General features: G+C 39.5%; 1 protein-coding gene across 1 annotated transcript; it reads right to left on the bottom strand.

Annotated features, from left to right (window-relative positions):
• Positions 1 to 95: 95 nt before the first annotated feature.
• LOC140886494 (LIMR family protein At5g01460-like) lies at positions 96 to 5,397 on the bottom strand. Its single transcript, XM_073293087.1, has 15 exons — positions 5,048 to 5,397; positions 4,862 to 4,947; positions 4,070 to 4,194; positions 3,885 to 3,995; positions 3,365 to 3,463; positions 3,128 to 3,250; positions 2,550 to 2,612; positions 2,323 to 2,398; positions 2,036 to 2,039; positions 1,851 to 1,960; positions 1,648 to 1,762; positions 1,483 to 1,548; positions 1,052 to 1,162; positions 904 to 970; positions 96 to 539 (listed from the first exon to the last, which is right to left on the bottom strand). The coding sequence occupies exons 1-15, from the start codon at positions 5,395 to 5,397 to the stop codon at positions 492 to 494; spliced, it is 1,554 nt and encodes a 517-aa protein (XP_073149188.1). The 3' UTR covers positions 96 to 491.
• Between the last annotated feature and the right edge of the window lie 20,755 nt (positions 5,398 to 26,152).

Raw genomic sequence — 26,152 nt, 5'->3', positions numbered from 1 at the left:
TTAATACTATGGCTGAGCTATACTAGGTGTAGCATAGCATCTGCTGCTACACAAACAATCATTTCATTAAAAATTCATATAGAAGCACAATTCGTTTCCTCGCTTACATTTGTAAGTCGAAAAGCAGAAATTCAATTCTTGAATCAAAGAATGTATACATTTTTGAGGTCATGGTCTAATTTACACTCGCCAACTATATTACATCATCGAAGATAATTCACAAAACGTTCAACTCTCTCTCATACAGTTAAGTACAAGCGCATACAATTTTATAACATGATTAAACAAGCGATACACACACTGGGCGGGGAACAAGTGAAAGGAGCAGTAACAGGAGCAGCAGCAAGACTACCATGGCCGGAGAAATTTCATGTTCTCCAGCTGTGTTAGTCTTTCCAGCCGCCAAATTAAAGAAAACGGAGCGATTCACAGCAATGAATTAAGAGTAGAGCTATAAATGAATCCACAACTCCCTGTTCGTGGCTATATTTTTATGTGGAGAGTTGGAACCTGCCACTGGGCCTTTTTCTTCTCCATCCCTGGAAAGTGAAAGGAAAGAGATATTTTAGCTCAGCCTTCATGGACAAAACTAAACTTGTGGTTGGAGCACACTCGATAAGCATGTGCATTCAATTTTAATTGATAGAACAGAAAAAAGATATCCATTGATAGAACTGAAAAAAGATATCCAATTACATTTTGTTATGTAACTTTTTTTTTAAATATGCGATCAGTCGTTCACTTGATGCTGAGTGCAAAAAATAGGTAAATAATCAAGGTATTTGAAAGTCTTGGAGAAGGTCATGTAGCTAAAAGAATAAAAATAATGACATTGAAGATTCTCAGAATAAGAAAGGAATAAAGAAAAAAATTAAGGTGAAATTTAAAAAGTGGAGAACTTACAAAGGCAGCATAATAAATAAATGTGAGCCCCGCGAGAACAATGAATGCAATTTGGAACACATTGTACCTGCGACAATAAAAGTAATGTTAAAACCACGAGACTTGGATACTTCATGGACTAACCACAATATGGGAACTGGAAACTAACTTATATAAGTATTTGATTCCCCGAAGTGATTGCAAGGTGTGACCAAAAATTTCTTGAGCTGCAGTAGCTTGGGCATAATATCCAAATGCAGTGGCACAGAACTGAATTACACTGCATCAAAACAACAAAAAATGATCATTTCAAAAGTTATCACAGGCGTTCAGTTTTTCAAATGTAAGCATTCAATCACTCAAAATTCTGCAAACAATAAAAAATGGTGATACTTTACTACCATATAACAACATTTACTAATTTCGCATATAGTTCATCATGAAGAAGAGGATAATAGGATCATCATGCATTAAAGGTCAATTCTGGACAAACATAATTGAAGGATGATTATAGAACCCATGGTCGTCCCATTGAGTTGTTTGCATGCACACCTCAAGCATTGCTTACAAAGCTGAAGAACAAAAGTTTATGATAATTACCTGATTGAGCTAAGAAGAATGAGTCCCACGTTAAAAAGAAATGAGTTCATAAGTGTGGCACCCCACCTACAAAAACAGGTCAAAATATTAGGGAATAACCATCGCTTGCAACGAGAGTGAGAGGCAGATATTGAAAAGGAAAAAAAAAGTGATAGCTAAGCATACTTCATAGGATGGATCGTAATGAACACTAATTTCATGCCAAGCATCATTGCCCCAGCAACCACGGATATTAAGAGATAGAAGCAAAAAAATGCGAATGCTGCAGTTCCCAGAAGACCTAAAAGTAGTAAACAATATTCAAACAATTAACAGTAGTAATTAAAAGAAAATACACAGATACAATGCAAAGAAAAATCTTGGTGTACCCCAAACATCATCCAACTTGATGAAGACCTCATTGAGAAACGGGGAAAGAGGAGGATCAATCAGCAAATATATCACAATATGTGCAATCCAAGCCACTGAAACAATCAACCTGTACAAGGAAATAAAACATTTCAATAATATTTTTCAATGCTTGGGTGAAACTACAACATCTGAAAATGAAAACCCAACTCAAAGATTTAGGAAGTGTCGTGGTGATTCATAGCGAGCAATAATTTTGGTATCTTCTTTAAAATATTGCTGAGAATTGTAGGAAAACAAAGCAGCAATCTAGAAAATGCCAAGCCAGGTAAAAAGAAAAAAACATTTGATAGTTGAGTAAAATACTAGAAAGTATGGTATAATGCATATAAACATCAAGCATGAGATAAGGGAGTGATTCAAAGATCATAAGTACCAACTTTCTTATAATTGGAATTCGAAGCAAACACAAAGATCAGGAAGTTTAGTAACTGGAACGAACCCTAAAAACACCAAGTACCAGCTTGGCAAGGTAGCCAAGAACAGTCAAAGCCCAAGATGCCTCAGCCTGCATAGATTTGGGGAAAAAAATGCTTTAGCTCTACTGCCTTTTAGGGAAGGAGGTGGTGACCAATAAAATACCCACGAGAAAAATAAAGATGGATTACAACTGATATATATATATATATATATACACATATATAATTTTCATTTATCACCTTTTCTCCTTGAGGATACATCTCTTCCAAAGCCTTCACATCTTCTTCCAAAAGAAGTAACTCCTGCAAAGCAAGATGACACAAGGAAACTTACTGGATAATGCCACAAACCCAATAGATTACACCACTATCCAATTTACAGCAGATATCTTCACTGACAAAGATAGAGAAAGGAAAAAAAATACCAGAAGAAAAATTCAACTGGAGAAGCTACAAAATATTATGACACAAAAATATCAATCAACAAGCAATAGCAGAAAAAATCACAGGCTTCTTCAAAAAAACATCACAGGATTTCCCAATAAAGTATATAGAAACAATGAACTGTGTCCGATAAAGATCTCACAAATAATGATCAGTTGTCATCAAGAATATCGAAGGACGAACACCTATCCTATAACCTAAAAGTCTTCCTCTGAAGCCATTGCTAGAGCGAGAACAGACAGTCAAAAAAAGGTCTTCTGACAGAAGTTTCAAGGTCCACAGTCAAAGAAACTTCATGCAAAACCTTAGAAATTTTAATTTAACATCTAAAGATAATAACAATACAGGTAAACTGCAATACCAGTACAACAAACCTTTTCTACTGTCTTAACATTTTTGCGCCATTTTCTTCCCTTCTCACCGCTCCTTTCCTCCTGATGAAGAGCATCAGCTGCTTTTTTCAGTTCTCTTGCTTTTTTTCCCATTTCAGTCGCTTCCTACATGAGATGCAAACAAGTATCAGAATGAAACTGTACATAGAACCCAAATTCTACAAGATTGAGATATCCTTTTGGATCCAAAAGGAAACACACCAATGAAAAAAAACATACCTTGATATACTGTGAACGAGTGATAACAGCCTTTGGACGCCGGAAGAAGGAAAATATAAGTCCTAATGGAAGGCAAGCAATGCCAACACCACCAAAAATCTGGAGTGCAGTACGCAAAAAACCTTAAACAAGAGATTTGAAAATGATGCAGAAATATATTTTTGAATACGTTCATAATATACATATATATACACACACATATAATTGACGAAAAGATGGCTCAAAATGATCCAATAATCATGCTTCATGTCCTAGTGAACCACAGTAAGTTTACTTTAATCAGTATTGTTAAATAAGACTAGGGCTAATTATGATCCTAGATAAAAATCAACAAGAGTGCCTATGTGACTTTCAGAACAACCGAATACACATACATGGAAACAGAGCTATGCATGCACTATAGAATCACATCATGATAAAGAAATCAAGTTAGCAAGTCTACATGCAAGAAAAAATAGAGAACATCTAATTCCTTCTGAAGTTTACCACTGTAGCAACAAACGAACAATGAGGGACATACAGTAAAGAGCACTGATCCAACAATTGTAGCGAGAGCAACCACATATTCTGGGAAGGTAGTGCGCATAGTCCATGTTGTCTCAGATGAAGCGCTGGCTAAATAAGCGGCACACTGAAAATGAGCAAGAGAGAAGTTGTAAGAACAAGGCCTTAACCAATACTTAACACCTAAACAGTATTTCAAACCTGTCTCGCTCCTCCACCAATACACTGTTGACCACTGGAAAAGTCCCATGAAGAAGGAGAAGATGGAAAGGGTCCAGTTGCTGAGGAGAGATGCCTGACAGTAAAATCCACCTTTCCAGCAAGCCCTAGGACACAATCAGTAAGAAAATTTTACACAAGTGTGTCTCAATGGAATTTCTTGCCCAGTGCCCTTATAATCCTCCCAGTTTTCTCAATAGTGAGGATAAATACAAAATTTTATCAGTTGGCAAAAAAATCTATTTGAGAAAATAACCAATCCATATGAATGCCAACCACATAACGCAAAGATGAAGCAAAACAGAAACCATTCTTTTTGCATAATTTTAGAACACTTCGCATTCCTAAGAAACAATAGCTAAAAGATCTATTCTCAATGCACAATCATTCTATCAAGTTGTGAAAATTAGAACACAAATAACATTAATGACAGTCAGTACAACGACCTCGGGAATACACATGCGGTACATATAATTTGAAACCCAAATCAACTAAAGAACTTAAAAAATCATAGATGAGCTATGCACTTGAGCACGAGAGTTTATCACAGTTTTCGCCAATAACTACCACAACAAAAGTCAAGCAACGGGAAAACTATATATGACTTTCCTTTACTCAACATCAGAGCAGTTAAATTTAATGTGGTTTCAAAAACTTAATCGTCAAATTTTCATAATTCAATGCCCACTTAAAAAGGTACGTTTTTCCTACCCAAAAAAAAAGGAAGAAGAAGAAGAAGAAGAAGAAGCAGGAACTCTACTGATACAACATTACCGTATAAAATCCCCAGAACAAGAGCACAAACAACAGCTGTCACGATCACCCAAACCAGTGCACTTTTCAACCGCTTAAACAAACTCCTGAAAAATCCACAAAACAACCAGAAGAAAAACATCAAAACCCACCCAAAGAAAAAAGCAACTAAACAACGCACAAAGTTAAAAAAAAAAAAAACCCAACTTGTCTTGATCGCCTTCGTAATAAAACATAGCGAACGGAATGACGAAGAAAACAAGAATGGCATCCACAATGTAGACAGCGAGCCACAAATCCTTCATCGGGAGGGTCAGAGCACACGCTCCATTATAAATCGAGCGGCGGCAGGCCTGCCTGTTGGCCACGTCAGCTGGGAGCATGAGAATGGAGATAGCAGCAACGGAGAGGCCCAGAACGACCACGAATTTGGGGAAATAGGCTTGGTTGGCGTCATCGGGGTGCTGGTAGTTAACGAGGAGGTACAGGTTGAAAATGAACACCACGATGCAAACAACTTTGGCCACAATAAATAGGGCTAAATTGAAATCCCCCATTAGAGGCGATTCACGCGATCCAAATCAACCTGCTTTCTTAAATCCTTCTTCAAGGGTTTGATTGATCAAAATGTAATTTCAATTTCAAAGTTGAGTAGATCTTGGAATGAAAGCCTCTCTCTTTGCGTTCGAAAATGGGGGACAAGAGTTGCTCCGGCGACGGTTTGACCCGGGAATGACTGGACCGGTTGGGCTTGAAATCACAGTTTTTTCTTTTTACCTTTGTTGGTTGTCTCTTGAACCGAACCGAAAATTAGACCACACGGTTATGGTGAACCTTTATCTCAGTTTTCTTTTGATGAACCTTTCCATTATTAAAAAAATTATTTAATTCTTGATAAAAAAAAAATTATTAAATTCTAAATCCAGTTGCAATTTCAAATTAAAATTTAAAATCAATTTCAAATCTCATTTTTATGTTTTTCAGACAGTATTAGTGTTGTAACGCCCCATTTTTATCTTAAATGAGTTTATTGAGTTAATCGGAGATTGCAGAATTCACGAGCCGACTTGATTTTGATCAAAGTCTATTTTGCAAATTTTGGAAATTTCAGGGACTAAAACGCAAATATTGAAATTGTTATATTATCTACACTTGTAGACTTAGTCCACTCTCACCATCACCTTCCCCAACTCGTTATCCTCCATTAGAGCCGCCCCCTTCTCATTCCAAGCTTCCAGATTTCTGTCCGAGCTCGATCCGGCCGTTGAAATTTATTTCTGAAGGCAGTTTAGCGATCACTGCAACGAGAGCTCCGTTATACCGTAAGTATTTCTCCGATCAGATACGTTTTGTTTTTCAGATGTAGTTAGAATCGATTGAGATTCGAGTATGTTGTTCTTGACAGAATTCTGATAGTTTATTATATGTCGGTTTTGAAATAGAGCGACGTTCGGAATTGTTATGATTTTTTTGGTAGCCATTTTCGAAAAAGAGGTTTTGAGATTTGTTGGAATTGCCTTGTTATTGGTGTATTAGCATTGATTCGAGTTGTTATCGATATTGAACTGTTGTCTGCGTTTTTGGTTTGATCATTTATAGTCGTTATGCCGCCGGTTTGAGTTTTGAGGATTTTGAACCATGTTTGAGTTGTAGAACTTTGGACATTGGGTTTGTTCGTTGTTGTTGATCATATTTTGTCTCCGTACAGATTCGTTTGGAGTTGTCGAGACAGAGAAGCATCAGTCGATCGTCTAGAGTTTGACGAAGAATCGGTAAAGAGATTACCTTGAGCCGATATTGTTGTTAGGTTGTATAGTTTCTGATATAACTTTTTTATTGTAGCTTATCCAGAGTTGGAACTACTTGCATTGAAAGGTAAAAGCAGTCATCGTTAGCGGGATAGCATATTCGGGACAGTTGGTTCTCGAGTTTCCCTTAAAATCACATATTGCATCGATACTTGTTCTAGCATGTAGGACTTGTATTTTGTTGATTATTTGATTGTATTTTATGGCTAAATGCCTTATGCTTTCATATGCATTCATATTGAGCCAACACTATTGTTTCAACGGGCAGAACAACCCTTTTGTTAGACGTTTAGGAGCTATAGTAGAGTGGCCTAGGACGTAGTTGTTGCGCCTAGTGCTAGCATACTCATTATAGTTGCTCAAAGTCTAGAGGAGTGGGATACGTGGCACCACCTCGATTGGGAGGGTCGGTGGGTTGTTTACGTGATCTCGTCCTTGGGATCCCAAAGCAGAGCAGCAACCCCTTGTTTATCAGAGTTAATATACCTGTTTTAAAGAAATGCATATCTTTTGTTTTGTGTTGATTCTGTTGTTTTGAAAGCATGTGGTTGACTTATTACATGTATTACTTGTTATGTTTTTTTTACTCGGAATATCTTTCTCACCGGAGTTATCCGGCTGTTGCTTTGTTTTTGTGTATGTACTTGGCAACAGGTGGGGCATGATCAAGTCAGAAGAGGCATGTTTAGCTTCGAGGGCAAGAAGTAGAAGTGAGACTCAGTTTAGAAGTCAAATCAGCATGCCAATCTAGTTTATGTTTCATAGCATGTTTAGATTCGAACTCGCCGTTTCTGTTATATCGATCCTGCGAGTATCGTGGATTGGAGGTTGTCGTTACATGTATTATGAACCATGTTATGTTTGAATGTCATTTTGGTCATGTATGCATGTTGAGAATGGATCGGTTTTATATTGGATTGGTTGAGCTAATTGCTGTTTTTTTTACTCAGTTTTGGTCTCGCTCGAGCGGCAGTTGGTGCTCGCTCGAGCGAGCGTTTTTCTGTGTGCGAGACAGAACCCTGCTTGCTCGAGCGAGGGTGCTTCCCCGCTCGAGCGAGAGTTCTCTTGGCAGGCGGGCAGAACATTGCTCGCTCGAGCGGACGTGTCTTGCCGCTCGAGCGAGGATCTTTAAAAAAAAAAAAAATTCATTACTTTTAAATCTTGGATCTTGTTTACTTATTTTATTGTTCAATCCGAGTTTAGTTTGATGTTTAGAACCGAGGTCTCACATTAAGTGGTATCAGAGCGTTAAGATTCTTGGTTGAACTAGAGTGAGCGGGGTAGTTCGAGTCCGCATGTATTGGCTTCTCGCATGTGTTTGAGTTCTGTAATTGTTTAATTAATACCATGCGAGCATGCTTTATTATTTAAGAATTAATTGAATTACAGGATGTTGTGATTTAATTTATAAAACATGAACTACTTGAGATATAACTGTTTTTGTTATCGGCGGATATCCAGTATTTCAAGCGGTTGTAAGGGCACCGAATTGTAGCGATTGAGATATCTTGTGTCCTAACCTTTGATTATCAGATGGGTCCTCATCGAGTGATAAACAGAAACCCACCGCCAGTTATTCCTACGACTGAGCAAGCTAGTACTGAAGTTGATCAGTTGGATGCTACAGCGACTCCGATGGAAACCTTGCTGAAGAGGTTTCAGTCGTTTTAATCCGCCTTTGTTGATGGGTACTGAGAATCCAGTTGACTGTGAGAGTTGGTTGGATGACATTGATCAGCTGTTCGATTCCCTTGATTATTGTAGTAGCCCGTACCCGAAATTAGTGATTAAGTGTTAATCAAATTCATTAATCCTACTAGTTAAGAGTAAACGTGATTAAAGGAACTCTTAATGGGTTAACGGAGTCCGGAATTGGATTCAAAACACTTGAAAATGGTTTGAGGGTCATCGAGTTCGGAAGATCTGACGTCAAGGTTCGGACGGTCCGAAGTCAGGTTCGGACGATCCGAAGAGTGGTTCGGACGCTCCGAACGTGCTGCCGATAGTTGTCATGGATGACGTCATCATGCTGATGTAAGCAATGACATAATATCGGGTTCGGACGACCCGAAGCCCAGTTCGAACGACCCAAAGGTGTTCGGACGACCCGAAGTCCAGTTCGGACGATCCGAACTCCGTCTATAAATAGGGGGTGCCGAGCTCATTTTTGAAGTGCACCAATCACCTCTTCTCTCTCGATTCCTTAGCCTTCTAACTCAGATGAATTCTAGGCGTCCCGTGGGGAATCCGGAAGTGGCATAGCGATCCAGGCATTGTAGCGAAGCTGTGACCTAGTTTTGAGGCACTCGACAGCAAAGGGCTAACGATGGACGAAGGTATAGCTTTTGCTTCCTATAAATATTTAGGAGTATGTAATAGCTTATTTAAGGCTTTTAGAGCACTTTAATGATAGTAGTATCATTTGGCAGTGTAGAGCAGACTATAGGCGTGGATCTAGAGTTGGTAGAGCTCGCACTGATTTGAGGTACGGAAGTACTGTTCGAGATATCCTGACTGAGTATGCATGTATTATGTGACTGCATGGTTTATATGTCATTGATTTATGCTGCATTCATTTGCATACTGAGCTATCTCCTTTGAGATGTCTGTTAGTAGGGTTTTTCCCTATCCTGTTAGTGGTTGGACTTTTATCGATTTGGGTCCGGCATATCCACTGGTATTATGGTATGGGAGCCACCTCCTGAAGCGACGGCACATCGTGCTACATACCAGGGCCCGGTCTGTCTCTGTTATCTGATCTTTGACCTCGAGTTTATAGGGAGTTCACTTTGCATGCATGTATACTCATACTCTCCGTACTGAGCGTTTTATGCTTACATCTCGTACTCTGTGTTTCTGGACACCCTATTCCATGGGGCAGGTTTGCGATTGGATGAGGCGGGTGGATCCAAGAGGGGCTAGGCAGTGGTTGGTCAGCTGGAGCTTCGCCTAGATTTTATTTCTGTTGTCTTTGGATTGATACAGCTATTCGATTTGGTTGTATTATTTTTGGGTATTTACAGATTCCTTGCCTTGTGATTGTAATTTTAGTAATGTTTCCGCAGTTTAGTCTGATATCTGTTTATTAAGTTAATTGCATGCCTAAGTTCTGTTTAGTAGGTGATCCGGGTAAGGGTCACTACAATTATACAGATGACCGCCGAACCAGGTTAGTCATTCATCAGCTGCGTGGTGTTGCCAAGAACTGGTGGATCACGACCAAGAGATCCATGGAGAACAGAGGTACAGTTGTTGATTGGTCTCTTTTCAAAACTGAGTTTTATAAGCGGTTTTTCCCTGTTTCGTACCGAAAGGACAAGAGAGCCGAGTTTGCCAATCTGAGCCAAGGGAATCTAAACATTGAGGAGTACGTAGCCAAGTTTGACAGCTTGTTGCGTTTTGCCCCGCACATTGCCGACAGTGAAGAAGCCAAAGCCGATCAGTTTATCAACGGCTTGAATCCCGACATCTTCACGTTGGTGAACACTGCCAGGCCAGATAACTTTGTGGATGCCATGAATCACGCAAAGGGAGCAGAAGCAGGCTTGTGGAGGCAGAGAGGTAATCAGATGGTGTCTCAGCAGCAGAGGCAATTTCAGAACCAACCATCTCAGCATCAGAATCAGCCACCTCAGTTTCAGAACCAACAACAGAGGTATGAAGGTGGAAACAGTGGGGAAAACAAAAGGGATCAGTACAAAGCAAAAGGGAAACAGTTCAAGAGGTAAGGGAACAGTTCTTCTAGTTCCAGTGGTTTCAAGCAGTTCGGTTCAGGACAGAGTTCTGGATCATCTTCTTTGTATTGTAGCAAGTGTGGAGGTAGGCACTCACCAGATTAGTGTGTGGGAGTCTTTGGTAACTGCAACACCTGTCAGCAACCGGGATACTTTTCTAAGGTGTGCCCTCAGCGTAACAGAGATCGAGCTCAGAGTGGAAGTTCATCTCGACCTACAGCTCAGCCTGAGAGGCAGTGTTCTGCAGTGCACTCTTTCCAACCTCAGCAGCAGAACCGACAGGGAGGTAACTCTAGTGCGAACCAGCCTCCGAGACAACAAGCACGAGTCTTTGCTTTGACAGAGGATCAGGCTCAGGCAACACCAGATGATGTTATAGCAGGTAACTGTTCGATTTTCGGTTATTTTGCTCATGTTTTGATAGATACAGGTGCTTCTCATTCCTTTATCTCTGAGAAATTTGTGTTATTGCATGATTTGCCTACTGAGTTGTTACCTACTGAAGTAGCTGTTACTTTACCTTTGGGTGGAGGAATTGTTTCTGTCAGAATAGTCAAGAACTGTGAACTCTGTTTTGAGGGGAATTTTTTAGAGTTCGACTGTATTCTGCTTGGACTGTCAGATTTTGATTGTATAGTCGATATAGATGCTTTAACCAAGTACAGGGCAACAGTCGATTATTTTCTGAAAGTTGTCAGGTTCAGACCTGAAATGGAAGACGAGTGGAAATTCTTTGGTAAGGATTCTCGATCTAGAATTTCTTTGATTTCAGTGTTATCCATGACTCGTTTGTTGCAGAGAGGTGGCAGAAGGATTTTTGGTGTATGCAGTTGATGTACTGAAATCTAGCCCTGAGTTGGTTGATTTACCAGTGGTTAGAGATTTTGCAGATGTGTTCGCGGAAGATGTTTCCTGGATTGCCGCCTATTCGAGAGATTGAATTCAGCATTGACTTAGTGCCAGGTACTCAAACTATTTCCAAAGCTCCTTATCATATGACACCTATTGAACTGAGAGAGTTGAAGGAGCAGCTTGAGGACTTGATTTTCAAGGGATAAATCAGACCTAGTGTATCGCCTTGGGGTGCTCCTGTTCTTTTTGTTCGAAAGGAGGATGGTTCTATGCAGCTCTGTATCGACTATCGTCAGCTGAATCAGGCTACAGTCAAGAAACATGTAATCCTTTACCCCGATTAGATGACCTTTTTGACCAGCTGTAGGGTTCTTCTGTCTACTCGAAGATTGATCTGAGATCAGGTTTATCACCAGCTGAGAGTGCGAGAGGAAGATGTTCCTAAGACCGCATTCAGAACAAGGTATGGTCATTTTCGAGTTTATAGTCATGGCCGTTTGGTTTTGACTAACGCTCCAGCGGTTTTTTATGGGTTTGATGAACCGTATCTTTCAGCGTTATTTAGATGAGTTTGTCATTATCTTCATCGATGATATTCTTATCTATTCAAAGAACCGTACTTACCATGCAGAACACTTGAGAATCGTCTTGCAGATTTTGCGAGTTGAGAAGTTGTTTGCCAAACTATCTAAATGTGAATTCTGGTTGGATCGAGTTGTCTTTCTCGGTCATATTATTTCTGGAGATGGGATTTTTGTTGATCCCAACAAGATTGAAGCGGTTATGAATTGTCCTAGACCGACATCAGTACCTGAGATCCGAAGCTTTATGGGTTTAGCTGGTTATTATCGCCGATTCATCAAGGGTTTCTCATCTATTTCCAAGACGATTACCCAGCTGACACAGAAGAATGTGCCTTTTAGCTGGACTGCAAATTGTGAGACTAGCTTTGTTGATCTGAAGAGGAGACTGACCAGTGCTCCGATTCTTTCTATTCCAAAAGGTACTGGAGGTTTTACATTCTATTGTGATGCTTCTAACCGAGGCTTGGGTTGTGTTCTTATGCAGCATAAGCATGTGATAGCGTATGCATCGAGGCAGCTGAAGCCGCACGAGACTCGTTATCCGGTTCATGATCTTGAACTAGCTGCGATCGTCTTTGCTCTGAAGATCTGGCGTCACTATCTTCATGGTGAGTCTTTCGAGATTTTTTCTGACCATAAGAGTCTTAAGTACTTGTTTTCACAGGCAGAGCTGAATATGAGACAGAGAAGATGGTTAGATCTGTTGAAAGATTTCGACTGCGAAATCAAGTATTATCCGGAAAAGTCGAATGCAGTTGCAGATGCCTTGAACCAAAAGCTTTGTTCTTTATCTCTTTCTACTATTGGTGTTTCTCAGTTGATCGATGATTGTTGCACTTCTGGTTTAGAGTTTGAAACAGATTGGGAGACTATCAGAGTGTTGCAATTCAAGCCGAGCCGGAGTTGTTTATTGCGATCAAAGAAGCACAGAAGACTGATCCGAGCATTCAAGTTTCAGTGGAGAAAGTCAGATTTGGGCATCAGTCTGAATTCCAGGTTAGAGATGACGTTTTGTTTGTGAATAACCGTATTGTTGTGCTTGATATTTCGGAGTTGAGGCAGCGTATTCTCCGAGAGGCTCATTGCAGTCGGTTCAGTGTTCATCCTGGAGGCCGTAAGATGTATAACGATATGAAGAATCAGTTCTGGTGGAAGAAAATAAAGAGCGATGTTGCGAGGTTTGTATCTCGATGTTTGAACTGCCAGCAAGTGAAAGCAGAACGGAGGCGATCCGGTGGTCTGTTGCACAGTCTATATGTTCCTGAATGGAATTGGGATCACATTTCTATGGATTTCGTCACGAAGCTACCGCGATCTGTTCGGGTATGCAATGCTGTTTGGGTAGTGATCGACCGATTGACGAAGTCTGCTTGTTTTATTCCGTACAGGATGACGTATCGTCATGATCAGATGACTGAGTTGTATGTTAGCAATGTTATGAGATTACATGGGGTGCCAAAGTCGATCGTTTCAGACAGAGACCCTAGATTTACGTCGCACTTTTGGCACAGTCTTCAGGAGGCACTTGGCACTCGATTGCATCTGAGTACAACTTATCATCCTCAGACCGATGGACAGTCAGAACGGACTATCCAGACGTTAGAGGATATGCTTCGAGCGGTAGTGCTAGACTTTGGCACTAGTTGGCAAGATTCTTTGCCTCTTGTCGAGTTTTCTTACAACAACAGCTTCCAAGCGAGTATCGGTATGGCACCTTTTGAGGCTTTGTACGGCAAGAAGTGCTGATCTCTTTTGTTTTGGGATGATTTTTCCGAGTCACCTGATTTGGGACCGGATATGCTTAGAGATATGGCAGAGCAAGTTAAGATCATTCAGTATAGAATGAAGTCAGCTCAGGATAGACATGCGAAGTATGCTAATGTCAGACGCAGACCTCTGAGTTTCGATCAGGGAGACCGAGTCTTTCTGAAGATTTCACCTTTCAGAGGCACCGTTAGATTTGGGAAGAGAGGAAAGTTATCTCCGAGATTCATCGGGCCGTACGAGATTCTCGAGAAGATAGGTGATCTTGCCTACAGACTTGCACTTCCTCCGTCTTTATCTGGCATTCATGACGTTTTCACGTCTCTATGCTGCGGAAGTATCATCCAGATCCTTCTCATATTCTTCAGCCTGACGAAGCCGAGTTAGATGAGACTCTGAGCTACTTTAAGCGACCGATTCAGATCCTTGATCGGAAGGAGAAGCAACTCAGAACCAAGTTGATTCCGTTGGTGAAAGTGCAGTGGAGCCATCACGGCATCGAGGAAGCAACTTGGGAGACAGAATCCGACATGAGACAGCATTTTTCTGAGTTATTCGGATGACGTGAGTTCTTCTTACTGTCCTTAGTTCTTTATTCTAGCTTATAAGTTATGATTCTTATTGATTTCGAGGACGAAATCTCTTCTTAGTGGGGGAGAATTGTAACGCTCCATTTTTATATTAAATGAGTTTATTGAGTTAATCGGAGATTGCAGAATTCACGAGCCGACTTGATTTTGATCAGGGTATATTTTGCAAATTTTGGAAATTTTAGGGACTAAAATGCAAATATTGAAATTGTTATATTATCTACACTTGTAGACTTAGTCCACTCTCACCATCACCTTCCCCAACTCGTTATCCTCCATTAGAGCCGCCCCCTTCTCATTCCAAGCTTTCAGATTTCTGTCCGAGCTCGATCCGGCCGTTGGAATTTATTTCTGAAGGCAGTTTAGCGATCACTGCAACGAGAGCTCCGTTATACCATAAGTATTTCTCCGATCAGATACGTTTTGTTTTTCGAATGTTGTTAGAATCGATTGAGATTCGAGTATGTTGTTCTTGACAGAGTTCTGATAGTTTATTATCTGTCGGTTTTTAAATAGAGCGACGTTCGGAATTTTTATGATTTTTGGTAGCCATTTTCAAAAAAGAGGTTTTGAGATTTGTTGAAATTGCCTTGTTATTGTTGTATTAGCATTGATTCGAGTTGTTATCGATATTGAACTGCTGTCTGCGTTTCCGGTTTGATCATTTATAGTCGTTATGCCGCCGGTTTGAGTTTTGAGGATTTTGAACCGTGTTTGAGTTGTAGAACTTTGGGCATTGGGTTTGTTCGTTGTTGTTGATCATCTTTTGTCTCCGTACAGATTTGTTTGGAGTTGTCGAGACAGAGAAGCAACAGTCGATCGTCTAGAGTTTGACGAAGAATCGGTAAAGAGATTACCTTAAGCCGATATTGTTGTTAGGTTGTATAGTTTCTAATATAACCTTTTTATTGTAGCTTATCCAGAGTTGAAACTACTTGCATTGAAAGGTAAAAGCAGTCATCGTTAGCGGGATAGCATACTCGGGACAGTTGGTTCTCGAGTTTCCCTTAAAATCACATATTGCATCGATACTTGTTCTAGCATGTGGGACTTGTATTTTGTTGATTATTTGATTGTATTTTATGGCTAAATGCCTTATGCTTTCATATGCATTCATATTGAGCCAGCACTATCGTTTCAACGGGCAGAAACAACTCTTTTGTTAGACGTTTGGGAGCTATAGTAGAGTGCCTAGGACGTAGTTGTTGCGCCTAGTGCTAGCATACTCATTATAGTTGCTCAAAGTTTAGAGGAGTGGGATACGTGGCACCATCTCGATTGGGAGGGTCGGTGGGTTGTTTACGTGATCTCGTCCTCGGGATCCCAAAGCAGAGCAGCAACCCCTTGTTTATCAGAGTTGATATACCTGTTTTAAAGACATGCATATCTTTTGTTTTGTGTTGATTCTGTTGTTTTGAAAGTATGTGGTTGACTTATTACATGTATTACTTGTTTATGTTGTTTTCACTGGGAATATCTTTCTCACCGGAGTTATCCGACTGTTGCTTTATTTTTGTGTGTGTACTTGGCAACAGGTGGGGCATGATCAAGTCAGAAGAGGCATGGTTAGCTTTGAGGGCAAGAAGTAGAAGTGAGACTCGGTTTAGAAGTCAAATCAGCATGCCAATCTAGTTTATGTTTCATAGCATGTTTAGATTCGAACTCGTTTTTTCTGTTGTATCGATCCTGCGAGTATCGTGGACTGAAGGTTGTCGTTACATGTATTATGAACCATGTTATGTTCGAATGTCGTTTTGGTCATGTATGCATGTTGAGAATGGATCGGTTTTATATTGGATTGGTTGAGCTAATTGTTATTTTATTTTTACTCAGTTTTGGTATCGCTCGAGCGACAGTTGGTGCTCGCTCGAGCGAGCATTTTTTTGTGTGCGAGACAGAACCCTGCTCGCTCGAGCGAGAGTTCTCTTGGCAGGCGGGCAGAACATTGCTCGCTCGAGCGGGCGTGTCTTGCCGCTCGAGCGAGAATCTTTAAAAAAAATAAAATAAAATTTCATTACTTTTAAATCTTGGATCTGGTTTGCTTATTTGATTGTTAAATCCGAGTTTAGTTTGATGTTTAGAACCGATGTCTCACAAGTGTGATCAAATAGTAGAGTAGTTGAGTATTTGACTAATATTTATTGACTAAGTTTTTTCAGTCAATAGTTTCTTGAAGTAGTCTATTGTACAAGATTTATTCAGTACGATTTACTTTTTATTCATTTACTTTGTTAATGTGATTTGCATGTTACTAAGTTCATAGGTGAATCTAATTATAAATTTAATACAATAATTATATATTATTACCAAAAAATAGTTTTGTTATGTTGTCCACCAACCGTGCCAACCTCTGTGCCCATCAAGTACAATATTGAATGTGTTATAGATGGTGGGCATAGAGACTGACACGGTTGGTGGGCAGCATAACAAAACTCTACCAAAAAAATATCTTAAATTTATACCATTTATTTTGAAACTCGTTTGTAATTTCAAGATTTTGGAATAGTAAGACGATAACTACGATTTGAAATTAATTTTCAATTTTTTCCAACTTTTATTTATAATTCATTTTGATCCAATGTTGAATAATTGATCAAAATTAACAAAGTAAATTTTCAATATTCAAGAATTGTGATTTTAATCTCTCAATCATGAAAAGTACTCTCACTTTTTAATATATTCACGTCACACAACGATTACAATAATAAAAAAACATGGAATGAAGCTGATTTTGTGTGCGTACTTATACTTGAGACTTGAGAATCCAAAGTCACGAGGCTAAATATCAACGCATATACAAAGATAAAAATTTTACAAAAATAGTTTTAGAAAAAATTGAAGTCAAATTTTTTTATTATTTTGGGTCTGAATTATATAAGGTAAAAAAAAGGTAGGACTTAATATGTAACATATTTTTTAAGATATTATATTTAACAACGTGTTTAAATAATTTAAATTAATTAAATCCATTACGTAACATATGTATAATTATTACAAACATCGATTGCAAGTATCTTCGTAGCGATGTGTAAAAGGGTGTCTATACAAGTTGGGCCCGGTTTCTCGGTCTTAGTCTTAATTGGGCCACAGTCATTGCTATTGGACTTCTAATCTCAATCCGGAAGAGTCCAGCTTAGTAGTCGTTAGTTGGTTAAACGGTTGAGGAGATATAGATCTCAGCTCAGGGATTCAGTTGGGGAATCGAGGTAATTGAAAAACTAAGAGATTCCAGATAGCAGGGAGAAGTGTGAGCTCAAATCAAGAAGCACAAGAAACACTAGGATTCAGGGGTGATCATCCGAAGAATCAAGAAGAAGGAAGAATATCAAAAGCTGCATTAGATTGGAGAGAACTCAAGGATTGAAACTTGAGCTGTAATTCTTCTTTTCTGTATTTGATTTGTAATCGGATCTTCATTGAATCTTGATAATAAAGAGGTGGCTGGTTTTTCCGTGGATGTAGATCTCTCAAAGGGATCGAACCATGTAATTGCATTGTGTTTTTTATTGGTTTGTGTTGTGTTATTTCTTAACAGATGTTGGTGCTTGATGCTCATGAGTTCAGAGTTAGATTGGTGAATTGTTGTTGTTTTGTTTCCTGATTATATCTTAACAACTGATCGCATTTTTGGGAAATGAGAAGGGGAAAACAAAACAAATGGGAACCATGAAGTTCGACATTGAGAAATTCACAGGAAGCAATGATTTTGGGTTATGGAGAATCAAGATGCGTGCAATCTTGATCCAACAGGGACTTCTTGAAGTTCTGGAAAGTGACGAAGCTTTGAAAGGGGATGACAAGGAAAAAACTCAAATCATGTTGAAAGCTCATAGTGCAATCATACTTTGCTTGATAGATAAACCACTTAGGAGAATCTCGAAGAAAACATCGACTGCAGGGATTTGGTCCAAGTTGGAAAATCTGTATATGATAAAATCCTTGGAAAACAGACTTTATATGAAACAAATATTGTATTCATTCAAGATTTCTGATCACAAGGGGATCACTGAGCAGATTGATGAGATTGTCAAGATATTAGATGATCTAGAGAACATTGAAATCAAGTTGGAAGAGGAGTATAATGCCCCTGATTCTATTGAACTCATTGCATCTCTCCTATGAGAATTTTCGTGATGCTTTGCTCTATGACAAGGATCAAACTTTAACCTTAGATTAAGTTCAATCTGCTATCAAGGTCAAAGAGTTACAAAGAAAGCTTCAGACACACTCTCAACCCCAAGGTGAGAGCCTTATGACAATAGCAGACATGAGAAGAGATTTCATGAGGGAAATATGGGTAAGTCTATATCCAGAAGCAAGTCAAGACCACCTTTTAAGCTAAGATGTTTCATCTGCCAGGGGAATTTTAAAATGTATTTTCCCGAGAGGAAGAAAAGCTCATCAGAAAGGAGTAAAGAAACTGCAGAGGCCTCACCGGTATCTAATTCATATGACTCAGCAGAAGCTTTGACCATTACAAATCAAAACTCAGTAAATGAATGGATACTTGACTCAGGGTGATCTTTCGACTTTCAACATGTCTCTAAATAAATCATGGTTTGAACACCTTCAAGAAAATGATCAAAGAGTGGTTTTTTTGGGAAATGATAACTCATGCAAAGTCAAGGGAAATGGCTTAATAAGACTGAGAATGCACAATGGCATTGATAGAGTCCTGCATCAAGTAAGATATGTCCCTAAATTGAAGAGAACTTAATCTCTTTGGAAACTTTGGACACTGATGGCTATTCTTTTAAGTCAGAAAGTGAAAACTTGAAGGTGTCAAAGGGATCTATGGATCGGATCTTTCGACTTTCAACATGTCTCTAAATAAATCATGGTTTGAACACCTTCAAGAAAATGATCAAAGAGTGGTTTTTTTGGGAAATGATAACTCATGCAAAGTCAAGGGAAATGGCTCAATAAGACTAAGAATGCATAATGGCATTGACAGAGTCCTGCATCAAGTAAGATATGTCACTAAATTGAAAAGGAACTTAATCTCTTTGGAAACTCTGGACATTGATGGCTATTCTTTTAAGTCAGAAAGTGAAAACTTGAGGGTGTCAAAGGGATCTATGGCTCGGATCTTTCGACTTTCAACATGTCTCTAAATAAATCATGGTTTGAACACCTTCAAGAAAATGATCAAAGAGTGGTTTTTTTGGGAAATGATAACTCATGCAAATTCAAGGGAAATGGCTCAATAAGACTGAGAATGCACAATGGCATTGACAGAGTCCTGCATCAAGTAAGATATGTCCCTAAATTGAAGAGGAACTTAATCTCTTTGGAAACTCTGAACACTGATGGCTATTATTTTAAGTCAGAAAGTGAAAACTTGAGGGTGTCAAAGGGATCTCTTGTGTAATGAAAGCAGTAAAGAGAAATTCATTATACATCCTACTTGAAATCACCATCTTGGGAGATAGCTCAGTGGCATTAAACTCAGCATAAATCACAAAGCTATGAAATTTAAGGCTTGATCATGTCAGTGAAAGGTACTAGTTGAGCTGTCTAAGCAATACTTACTCTGTGGGGATGACATTCAGAACCTGACACTTGTTAGTACGACATACTAGGAAAATCCAAAAGGGTACAATTCAAAGGTGGAAACCACAACACTTCAAGACCCTTTGAATATGTTCACTCATATTTGTGGGGACCTTCGAAGACCACAACTCATGGAGGTGACAAATACTTTATGTCTATATTGGATGACTACTCTAGAAGGATTTGGGTCTTTGTACTCAAGAGCAAAGATGAAGCTTATGAGAGGTTCAAGGAATGGTTAACATTGATGGATAATAAACTAGACATGAAACTAAAGTACTTAAGGACTGACAATGGTCTTGAGTACTTCTCTGATAAATTCAATATCCCATGCAAGCTTAAATGCATCACAAGGCATAGGACTAATCCAGGAACTCCTAAAAAAAATGGAGTGGCTGAGCGCATGAAAAGGACACTACTGGAGAGAGTTAGATGCATGTTGCTAAATGCAAATTTACCAAAGACATTCTGGGGAGAAGTAGTTGTCACAACATCCTACCTTATAAATAGGTGCCCTAAAAGTGCTCTAAAGTTTAAAAATCCAACGGAAATGTGGAGTGGTTCTCCAGCAAATTATTCAGGTCTTAAGGTGTTGCGATAACTGGTCGGGCTCAGTATCAATCACGGATTGATACCCGGTGCAGCGGAAGTTTATAAAATTTTGTTATGGAAACAATAGTCCATATTCTGGGTATCAACCGATTTCAACGATTAAATTATTGTGGATGCATGTAAAATTTAAATAACAGTTATTAAATTTTACCTTAACATCTCCGCAACGAGATTATTGGACACCAACAGATTTTACTTCTGCTCTTGTTGTCTTCTCACTGGCAACCCGAATGAACTATCCTTCAATCAGGTCCACGAATGAGGTTTTAAATATCCCTCTGATAGATTGCCACTAGAAAAATCTATCTGATGGAATTTTGCCTGCCGAAGAGAATAAAACGAATTCTGATTCGCTCATTCCTTACTGCCCGATTCAAAATCACAGATCCGGAATTTTCATCGTTTTGGGCAAGAGGACAGTGGAGTGGAGACACGGCCGAAACTTTTGAGAGGCTTAGGGATTCGATATTTTTTGCCCCTTCATAAAAAATTATGAGCCCCTGTTTTGTGTAATTTCCTGTTACTGAAACATAACTTAATTTCATAATGCAGCGCCACTAACCACATTACGGGCCCATTGATTAATAAGCAGAGGTGCCCGACTGTCTAAGCGCAAAGCACCTCCGACAATCTCGTATCAGAAATTAATATAAAATTTGACATCGTGACTCCGATTGATGAACTGACTTTCACCATTTGTGCAACAGGAACACATTTATGCAAATTTTATAAAGTACAAATAATAAATTTTCATGAACAATCCGAATTCAGTGGACTTTCCAAAAATGTCTTCCCCCATATGTCATTTTATGGAAATACCTACTCCCTTACTCTTATTCTAAGAAGCTCCAACTCTCTTAAGGTTTCATTAACTATTTTTCTCTTATAAATTTAACTATATCAACGGGGATTAAAACTCCTATTACACTAGTGGTGACCCTCAATGGTTCATAGGGATACAGCTAGCCGTGGGCTCACAACTCATTTTGTTGACTACGGAACAACACATTCTCGACTTGACCAACGAATCATGGTAAAGCGCCCTAGCAATCATCGGACCCCATTGATTCCCTAGGTTATCACTGTACTAGTGCCCTTTACAAGGGATCCAGTAGATTTTTTGCGTTAGCGTACAGTTACGGTCCCTTCTGAGCCATTATATCTCCCCCTCTCACCGACCGTTTCGATATCAACAACCATTGGCTTATATCGAGAGTCGCTCAAGATTCGAGAACTATTGCAATACATCTTGAAAGATCAAATTCAGTGTACTATCGCATGTGCTACTAAGAAACCATTTCTTAAATCACATCCAAGTACTCTGGCCAGAGATTTGCTCACAACTAAAAAAAAATAAAACAATATCCACTACCTCAGATCGCATAGGCATATCAAACAACTCGCAAGTAGTGGTGGGTGAATCTCCTATTGACAACAATGACATTGACTCCTATTTGTGTCGTAACTGTACCCAATCTCGACACCTGAATGACCCCCATAGAGTCGTGTAACGAGTCAAAGCACTAGCACTAGCATATAGACGTCTCCATGATGTTTCAAGTCGTAAGGACTACATGAGTGTACAACCAAAACCGGCGGACTTTATCCATCTCTGTGATAAGTGATATACCAATTGGAAAGTCAGCCCGAATCTAGAGGAAGTTTTCGATTATTCATCCTATGAACTATCCATTTGCATGCTTCACCGTACGAAACATCTCCATGTTCCCCTACCAATGAAGACGATGGTCTACTCCCGCCTTATCGCCTAACATTTGCTAGTCATCAAACTCGAGCGATCCTTATCCTTATTATCGGACCGGCTCAAGTCGACTCCAGGCGCAACAGTTTAGATAACATACAGTGACTTTAATAAGATTTATTTCATGATAGAACATCCCCCATGCTTCTAACCACAATCTTACATAACACTATAGTATAGTCAATAGGTCGCTTTATCAAAACAACATAGTATATCACAATACCACAATATTGAAGATAATATAAAGTCATTGCCATTAATAATAAGTGTAAATTACATTAAACAAATAGAGTTGTTTTTTACAAAGAGGAATCATCAAAGCCCATTAGACACACAACAAGTTGGCTCACTGGGCACCCCACTCTTACAATCTCCACACTTTGCCCATAATAGCACCAACTAGTCATATACCTACGTAGACCCATTGCTTCCGCGATGTTTGTCAAACAATTGGTACCCTGGCAAGGGCAACGTAAATTGGTAAGCGGGCTAAAACCAACATTCAGTGACGATCATTGTCTGCAGTGGCCACTAGCTGTTCGACAGTGATGTCTCCTCTTTCAGCACAATCTCCCGGATGATTGTGGTATTTCCTCAGTACGTTGCTTCATTGAGAACTCTTTGATGAGACCTTGGTTCCTTTGCCTTGAGCAATCAGGCACCCGGTTTGTGGGCTTGTTTTTTTTTGTTGTTTTGTCTTAGTTGCGTAGTTACTGAATCCGTACACCGGGACTGGACCATCATATATTCAGGAATGACGCCCCAAACTCATTGGACGAAATACCCTCCTCCTATCGGCAACTCTTTAGCAGTCAAGACCTGTTGGCTGCCAATTTGTATTCAGCCTCAGGGGTGGAATCCGACCTGTGGTGTCCTGCCCCTTGGAAAACTCTTCCAAGAGACAGCACCGCCATAGAGCATAGAATACCAAATCCAGAGGTTTGCTATCGACAGTCATCCACGTCACTTTGGTGACGATGCTAGATGTCGGTATAGCACTTTCCAATTTGAGTTCTCGTCCTCTCATAAACCATGAACATATTCTTATGTCCTTCGCAAAATAATAATTGGGAGGTATAAAAAAAGTACTGATAAGAATGTCCCCTTCACGGCTTTCCAATGCATTTATGGACCAGGATTAGACTGATATCTGCTCGTGACACTCAGAGCGAAATGCTACAATTCTCACCGGTCTGTTCAGATATCATCCCATACATGATACTACCTATATGCTGACGCATTTATACAGGTACATGTTTGTATGCTCATATGTCTTCTATCTCTGCATCAGTCATTGAGGACACATAGACATTGGAATAGAGAAAATCCATGACTATGGCTCGTAGGATGTCCTCTCTTGGACCAATACCATTGAAATAAACCGTTTCAATATGGTGTCGATGTATGTTGATTGTGTGATGTCCTATCATTCTCTTAGATCTATCTCTATAGATCTGTATCCCAAGAATGTAGGAATCCTCACCCAAATCCTTCATCGAGAATCTACCTGATAACCATATCTTTGTTGACTGCAACATCCCTACATCATTCCCAATGAGTAGGATGTCATCAACATAATGTACTAAGATGTCACAGCATCCTTAACTACTTTCTTGTACACGCACTTTCCTCCGGGTTCTTGATGAAACCAAAATCTTTATTGTTTCATCAAATTTCTGGTTCCAACTTCTTGATGCTTGTTTTAGACCATAAATTGATCTTCTGTAGCTTGCATACCTTATGCTCGCTTCCCATGGATGTGAACCCACTCAGGCTGCTTCATATAGATTTCTTCCTTAATGTCTCCATTAAGAAAAGCAGTCTTCACATCCATTTGCCATATCTCATAGTCATACCATGCAGCTATGGCAATCAGGATTCTTATGGACTTGAACATTGCAACTGGTGAAAAGGTTTCATCATAGTCAACTCCTTGCCTTTGAGTATAACCTTTAGCCACCAATCGCGCCTTGTAGGTCAATACCTTACCATCAGCCCAAGCTTTCTTTTGTAGATCCATTTACACCCTATCGGAACAATTCCATCGGGAGGATCTACTAAAGACCAAACTTGGTTTGTATGCATCGAATCCAATTCTGACTGCATAGCTTCAAGCCATAAATTCGAACCGCATCAGAAATTGCTTCCTTGAAGTTTCTTGGATCACATCCAATGTCGGGTTCATCTTGATCCCCTTCAAGAAGAAGCCATATCGAACTGGAGGTCTAGAAGTCCTTTCGATCTTCTAGGTGCAGGCGTGTCCAGCAATGGTTCCTGAGGTGTAGGATCGTTATTTTGTATTTCGGGTTCTTCTCGAACTTCTTCGAGTTCCATCATCTTCGCCTTTCTTATCCAATAAGAACTCCTTCTCCAAGAAGGTGGCATTCCTAGAAACAAACACCTTTGTTTCAGCAGGATAATAGAAATAATATCCGATTGAATTTTCGGATACCCTACATAATAACATAGCTGATCGACTATCCAACTTATCTCCCACTGTCCGCTTCACGTAAGCAGGACATCCCCAAATCCTCAAGTACGAATACTTAGGAGCTTTGCCATTCCATAACTCGTATGGTGTTTTGTCACTGCTTTAGTGTGACGTTGTTCAACCAACAATACCGAACCCGTTTTCAAAGCGACATAGCCCCAAAAACGGAAGGTAGGAAGCTCAGTGGAAAAAAAAAAGGCCCCCTTTTCATCAATAGATCGAACCATGTCCAACAAATGTTCGATTACGTCGCTTCCGATTACACGCATTAAGCTGTGGTGTCGGTAGTATAGGATGGAGTCCACTGAGAGAGAATCCCATTCTCTTTCAGATAGTCCATAAAACTCGGTACGTTCAAGTATTCCTCCACCTCGACCCTCGGCCATGATCAAGAAGTGCTTTTATACTTTTATCCTGAGCTTGTTTTCTTTTCTACTTCAGCCCTTGAATTCCTTTGAACTTTTCAAATGCTTGCAGACTTATATTTCATTAAAATATAAAATACACACCATAGCTTGAATAATAGTCAGTAAAGGTAATGAAGTAGGTTGTGGGCCATGTGAGTCCCTATCTCTAAATGAGACCACAAACATCTGTATGGATCAAATCCAAAAGATTTTGACTACGCTCAGGTTTCCCCCTTATATATAAGGAGATTTAGAGTCATTTTCCCTTTAAGGACAGGTATTCACAAGTAGAGTAGATGAATGTAATATCAGACATATCAAACATGCCCTCTCCCACTAGCTGTGGTTTTCATCCTCCTTGAGAGAAATATGACCTAGCCTAGTCAGGTGCCTTAGCGTTGGACCCGAGGTTTTGACTATCGATATTTTCCTTTGTTTTGTTTGTAGCCGAGTTTATCAATATAATTAATTGGTACGTCTTTTGCTTTTAATTTGATATAGATCGATTTTCAAGTTGTCACATTTCCAATTAAACATTCATTATGTGTAAAGATTGCAAATCCCATTCACGATTAAATTACATCGAATACCCCATCTCTATCTAGAATAGAAATAGAAAAATGTTTTTAATTAAATCTGGCACAAATAAACATCTCTCAACAATAATTTAAAACCATTCTGCAAAATCAAACAAACATCTCCAATGGCCGTAGCTTCAACTCTGGAACCATTCCCGAGCCTTAGCTGGGTCTCACCCATTCTAAGCCTGCGACTTCTTGTCATCACCTGCAAATCATTGCAAATGTGAGATCCACATCCGGTATCCAATACCCAAGAAGTTGTATTAAGTGACATGTTTATTCGATATAGAACATACCCTTTGCAGTTCCTAACTGCTCAAGATACTCCTTGCAGTTGCGCTTCCAATGACCCGGCTTCTTGCAGTAATGGCAAACATCCTTGGATTTTCCATTGTTTGAAGCCTTTGTCTTTTGCTTCTTCTCGGGTTCCACTTTCTTGGGTGGGGCAGAACGTTTCTTGCCCTTCATACTTGGCCCCTTCTTAGCAGAAGTGAGGAGCCCACCAAGAAAGCTGGCTTATCCTTCTTAAGTGTGGATTCATATGTAACGAGCATATTGACCATCTCTTCAAGGG

Source organism: Henckelia pumila, chromosome 3 (genome assembly GCF_033568475.1).
Source record: "Henckelia pumila isolate YLH828 chromosome 3, ASM3356847v2, whole genome shotgun sequence".
Classification (NCBI taxonomy): domain Eukaryota; kingdom Viridiplantae; phylum Streptophyta; class Magnoliopsida; order Lamiales; family Gesneriaceae; genus Henckelia; species Henckelia pumila.
This window is presented reverse-complemented; position numbering and strand designations above follow the sequence as displayed.

What these genes read in the sequence shown, in the direction of transcription:
- LOC140886494 (XM_073293087.1), bottom strand. Translation starts at nt 5,397, where the DNA reads ATGGGGGATTTCAATTTAGCCCTATTTATTGTGGCCAAAGTTGTTTGC. An exon ending in TACGAAGGCGATCAAGACAA is followed by an intron (nt 4,948 to 5,047) that starts GTTGGGTTTTTT and finishes TGGATTTTTCAG; the next exon opens with GAGTTTGTTTAAGCGGTTGA. An exon ending in ATTACGATCCATCCTATGAA is followed by an intron (nt 1,549 to 1,647) that starts GTATGCTTAGCT and finishes CTGTTTTTGTAG; the next exon opens with GTGGGGTGCCACACTTATGA.